At 39.1% G+C, this 6,000-nt stretch overlaps 1 protein-coding gene across 4 annotated transcripts in view; it reads left to right on the forward strand.

The window, feature by feature from the left end:
• The window catches only part of TEAD4 (TEA domain transcription factor 4), a 74,420-nt gene extending 68,884 nt beyond the window's left edge, over nt 1-5,536 (forward strand). For all 4 annotated transcript variants that reach the window (XM_056799122.1, XM_056799121.1, XM_056799123.1 and 1 more), the window contains 3 exons: nt 1,673-1,813; nt 4,329-4,481; nt 4,912-5,536. In XM_056799122.1, coding sequence (XP_056655100.1) covers nt 1,673-1,813; nt 4,329-4,481; nt 4,912-5,025 — 408 coding nt within the window. In that variant the 3' untranslated portion in view covers nt 5,026-5,536. The remainder of the gene's footprint in view (nt 1-1,672; nt 1,814-4,328; nt 4,482-4,911) is intronic.
• Nucleotides 5,537-6,000: the final 464 nt, after the last annotated feature.

Consider the following 6,000-nt stretch of genomic DNA (forward strand, 5'->3'; position numbering starts at 1 on the left):
TCTCATTGACTATATATGAGGGACAATACACTTTGGTTGAGAGTGTCCTGCATTCAGAGTCCCAAGACCTGGTTTCCAGTCCTACCCTTGTCATGTACTTGTCACTGTAAGGACAGATCGTTTCACTTCTCTGGGGTGGCTGCCTAGAGAACTCACAGCATTATTCTCAGTGTCAAATGCGATCGTGTGTCCTTTTCCCTTAATAAAATTATGATTGTGAGGGAAAAGTACTATTAAAGATTTCATGTAGTGTATAACCCAGTGGAACTGCCTATTGGCTTTGGGAGGGGGGAAGAGAAAGTGAGGTGGAGATCAGGAATCAGGTAACCATGGAAAAATTCTGAATAAAAATTTAAAAATAGTTTCATGTAATTGAGAAAAATTATTTAAAAAATTTTAAAATTAAAACAAAAAAAGTTTTTTAAAAAGAAAAAGCTATGACTGGTTGCCCTATAGTGGCCAGTTGTGGAATTAACTGAATGACTTTGTAGTCCCTCCAAGGGTTGGTTGGTTGGTTATATCTTCGTCTTGGGAAAGAAGGGTCCTTGGTTTTTGGATCTCTCCTAGATCCAGAAACTCCTTTCCTGTTTTTAGGATTGTGCTAATATTGTGATCAAGGTTATAAACTTAAGTGTCAGGGTTGAGGCTAGCCTAGGAATGGGGACTTCTGCATTGGATGAATTTCTTGAGTCTTTTTTTTTTTAACTCTTTATTTTCTGTCTAATGTGTATTGGTTCCAAACCAGAAAAGTGGTAAGGACTAGGCAATGTGACTTATCCAGGGTTGTACAGCTAGGAAGTATCTGAGGTTAGCTTTGAACTCAGAACCTCTCATCTCTAGGACTGGTTCTCCGTCCACTGAATCACCAAACTGTCCCTCTTGTGAGTCTTTCAATTGATCTATAGACTCTACCCTTGCCCAAATATGGAATGACAACTGTCAAGTAGAGGATAATAATACCCAGAATGTGTATCTCACTGGGATGTGTTGAGTATCAACTGAAGTAATGTCCCTAAAGTGCTTTGTGAAACTTAAATCATTACATATAAATGTCACCTTAAAGCACTTTACTTAAATATCATTTATGTGGGTAATCACAGGAATACAGTTTGGGGCTTGAGGTATATGAGTAAGTGTCTTATTCCAGGTTTTTCCCAATTCTGGGGAAGCCAATCATTTAAATAACATTGAAGTTAAAGCCCAATGAAGTTTAATAGGGCAATAAGGATGATGGGTAGAGTTTACCTTGAGTACCTTAAGATCCAAGGATTAAGAGTTGGAAGGGACATTACAGATGATGATCTGGTCCATTATCTTCCCCTATAGATGGAGGAAACTAAATGCAGGGAAATAAAGTGATTGTTCTCAAGGGCACTCAGGTAGTGAGGAGTAATTAGAATTTCAGCTCTGGTTCTCTGCTGCCAAATCTAATGTTCTTTCTGCTACACTAACCTGCTAACCGACTCTGAGTATCCACTGTCTTAAATTCAAGTATCCACTGTCTTAAATTCTTCTGAAGTCTTTTATCACTTTCTCCTAGTCCCTACCCGGTTTAGAATCTTTGCTAAGTAGAATGACTTTCTAAGTTACTAGAGACTGTGTGAAGTGTGTCTGTATTACCTCTGTGGATTCCTTTGACCTAGTTAGCACTTTCTGTTATCTATCCCAACAGGCTGACCTCAACACCAACATTGAGGGCAAAGGCAACTCTTTTTATGGGGTCTCCAGTCAGTATGAGAGTCCTGAGAACATGATCATCACCTGTTCCACCAAAGTCTGCTCCTTTGGCAAACAAGTTGTGGAGAAAGTAGAGGTGAGTGACAATTCACAAAGGGTGAGAAAGGGGGTGAGAGGGACAGAAGTGGAGATGTGTGGTACCTGATGGTTAGAGCTCAGCCTTAAAGCAAGCTTAGGACTTCTGGGCACTATTCCCTAGCGTTGACATGGTCAATCTCCCTAGGTGACCTTGAACAAGTGGATCCCTGATTCTAGGCTTCCATCTGCCTTTTCCACTTAGCTTTTCTAGAGTCTGCTTTTTTTTTTAAAGTTTATAATTTTAGGGGGCAGCTGGGTAGCTCAGTGGATTGAGAGCCAGGCCTAGAGACGGGAGGTCCTAGGTTCAAATCCGGCCTCAGCCACTTCCTAGCTGTGTGACCCTGGGCAAGTCACTTGACCCCCATTGCCTACCCTTACCACTCTTCTGCCTTGGAGCCAATACACAGTATTGACTCTAAGACGGAAGGTAAGGGTTTAAAAAAAAAAGTTTATAATTTTAAAACATTTTTGAAAGTTGCTTAATATTAAACTTACCAACCATCAACAAAAACAGACATTTAAATAAATAAAATAATAAACTATTGTACATTTAATTCATCAGAAACTCCAAATTATTTGTTCTTTAAAAAAAGCAAAAGTTAACTTTAATAAAATAACAAATATGATCATTTTGTAATACATATTATCAGAATTTGCTTTATCACTATGTTTAAATCATGGTGCTGGATCCTGAGTATAAAAATGTGGTAAACCCTCATTAAGTCAAACTTCATTTATTGGAGTTTTGCTTATTTAGATGGACTAAGGAAGATTGCAACGTACCTGCAGGGATAGGGTTTAGCCAAATTTGTTAACAGAGAAACAGAATATGTTTAAGAGACTGAAGTTCTATTGTGTACATTAACCATTATTTACATACAAACAAGCAATAGGGATACTGATTTCCAAACTCTTCTTCTATCATATTTTCATGGATCCATGATTTCATTGAGATGGATATTCTTTCCATAACTGCAGATTGTCCATGCCTTCTTATCCTGGATGATTCTTATTTAAATTTTGCCAAGATCCTCCAATGAGACCCAGTGTGTTAGAGGCATTTGGTTTTTTAAAAATTTCCATGGGGTGCAACACTCTAGATGTCCAAATGATATTCTTTTCTGTAATAACAAAGGATCCCATCTTCTTTTCTGATGATGTAAAACCACCCTGAAACTATTTCTTATCCATAAGGAATATGTTCCAGTCGGCTTATGTCCACTACATGCCTATATTTTGCCTATTGGATCACTGGTGATTTTGACCTTTTGCAGATTATGGCAATCCAAGATCTGTAGTCATACATATGCAGGAATGCCTGGATGATAGGCATTTTTCTTCTATTTGGTTTTTACTGAATGGATTTATTTGCATGAGTCATTAGATATGTCTCTTTTAAGTTACCTTGCGTCTCACTGAGGAGACCTTATAATAGTCTAGGGCTTGATATCAGAATAATATCCCCCAGGAACATCCAGAAAACTCTCTCTTCTATTCGGATCTTATGAGGGACATTATCCATAAAGGTGGCAAACACATGTCCCTGTTTAAGATCTGATAGTATCAAGCAAAGGGTTGTTGAACACAGTTACCTCTGTGGTTACATTTATCAATGAATTTTATATAATGTTAAGATGCTTTCAGATTCCTTGAGTTAAGACTCCATGAGAAACTCCATTAAAAAAATAAACAACAAACCCCTTACCTTCTGTCTTGGCTCCAAGGCAGAAGAGAGAGGTAAGGCTAGGCAGTGGGGGTGAAGTGACTTACTCAGGGTCACACAGCTAGGAAGTGTCTGAGACCAGGTTTAAACCCAGGACCTCCATCTCCAAGCCTATCCACTGAGCCACCTATTCACTGAGATGCCCCTAAATGAGCCTGTTTTATAAATTGGTATGTCCCTTGGTTGCCACTTCTCTGCTTAGTGAAGAAATCAAGCATTTGTTAAATAAGGCAATTTGGGGCTTAAAAAACAAACAAACTTGATTGTTTTGGTGATTGCTTTATATAGACTATAAATTTCTGTAGGAGATAGTGATGATACCTTTTTGCATATTTCATTCTCTATGAATTGTTTTTATATATTCTTTGAAGCAGATTCCCTTAACACTTTGATGAACTAGTTAAGTTATTTTCTGAATGGAAAAGCAATGATATTACATTTCTTTGAAAAAAAAGCCATAAAAGGCTAACCTCTATTCACTTTCCTCTTCTCTCTCCCCATCCCCATAGCTTACTTAATGCTCCTATTTTTATATAAAATGCTATAGTTTAGTTTCTACCAAAGGGAGGACTGAGAATTGGGCGGGACATTTACCAGTTAAAGAAGACAGTCTTTTTTCATGATCCCAGAGGGCATATTTACTCGCTTTCTTACTAGCTTCTATTTCTGGGGTTTATGGGAATAGGGTTGCTCTAGAGTAGAGGCAACCATAAGGGCTAGAGCACATACACGGGGAGTAGAAGTTGGGGTATAGAGTGATCCTTATGTAGCTCTCCCTTGGGTCCTGCAGACTGAGTATGCCCACTATGAGAATGGCCACTACTCCTACCGCATTCACCGGTCTCCTCTCTGTGAATATATGGTCAACTTCATCCATAAGCTAAAGCACCTGCCAGAGAAATACATGATGAACAGTGTACTGGAGAACTTCACTATCCTGCAGGTATGTGTTTATGCAAAAACTCTAGAAGAGTGCAAATATCAACAATATGGAAATAGTTCTTGATCAATGACACATGTAAAACCCACTGGAATTGTGCATCAGCTAGGGGAGGGAAAGAACAGGAATCTTGTAACCATGGAAAAATATTTTAAATTAATTAAATAAAATCTTCCAAAACTTTAAAAAACAAACAAACAAAAAAACTCTAGAAGGTTTTACTGGTGGGAATCTAGAGTGGGAACATGGGGACCAAGAGGGAAATTTCAAGCCTGGGTGTCTGAAGTTTGAGAGGAGGCAGTTGATGAGATGGTATAGGGTGTTCCTTGTAGCTAAGAGTTGGAGCTATAGGGAACATCCAACTTTGAGCTGGTATAAAAAATAGGGAAATCTCTTATGGGACCTCATTTTTTTTTCTGTCTCCATCCTCTAGGTGGTGACCAACAGAGATACCCAAGAAACCTTACTGTGTATTGCATATGTGTTTGAAGTGTCTGCAAGTGAGCATGGAGCTCAACATCACATCTACCGGCTGGTGAAAGAATAAGAGACTTGGGCTGTGTGTGTACAGGGAAAGTAGTGAGATTTGGTCGATGCCTGAAGTGCAGAATCAAGAAGAGAACATTTCCCCCCCTTCCCAAGAGCAAACATAACTCCCTAACCTCAAATAAACTCAAGATATTACATATTTTCAGAGGAATGTGATCTGGCTGTGTGAATAGTGGGAAGGGGTAGGGTGAGAGCTCTAGGAGACGAAAGTAGGATTTATGTGGGAGTTGTGGTGGTGTGAGGAAAGAGTTGAAGATGTGTCATGGATTATTTTGAAGCCATGATCCCACTGTCTGTCCAGTCTTCCACACCACCACTGATGTTTCTGGCCCCGATGAGTTACCCACAGTCATCTGTTGGACTAGATGAAAGAAGGCTTATTAGGTACCAGTATGGAGGATTCAGAGCTGGAAAGGACCTTATTTTATGGGTGAGGAAGAAAGTGAAGTTTAGAGAAGCCAACAATTTGCCTTTGTGATCATGGTAGTAAAGCAAAATTGAGATTTGAATCCAGATTTTTTGACTAGTGTTTTTTCCCTTTCACCACATTGCTTCCCCGTGTGTCCATATCTTGAGCAACGGCTTGATTGGTCATAGCTGCATATATTTCTCCCACACTTGTGTACTGATCTTGGCTATATATGTATATTTGCCCCCTGTGCATTGTCTCTTCTAATCTAGAGACTCGGAATGAGAAACTGAAGTGAATACTGGTGGTTTGTTGAGTCTGATAGGTGTAGGTTTTAGGAGGGTAATAATAGAGGTCCCTTAGTGCAGGTATATCCCACAGGGACATTCATTCACTCAAAAAAAATGTGTCAAATGCTTATCATGTACAGTGCTAGAGGACACTGGAAATTTAGATAAGGTTGCCTTCTTATCTACATTTTGGTAGGTGGTTGACAGGGACTTGTGCAATGCACAATATTACATGATAATTGCCTTAGAGAGTTGCAAAACACGATTAAGTGAG

Source organism: Monodelphis domestica, chromosome 5, assembly GCF_027887165.1.
Source record: "Monodelphis domestica isolate mMonDom1 chromosome 5, mMonDom1.pri, whole genome shotgun sequence".
Classification (NCBI taxonomy): Eukaryota; Metazoa; Chordata; class Mammalia; order Didelphimorphia; family Didelphidae; genus Monodelphis; species Monodelphis domestica.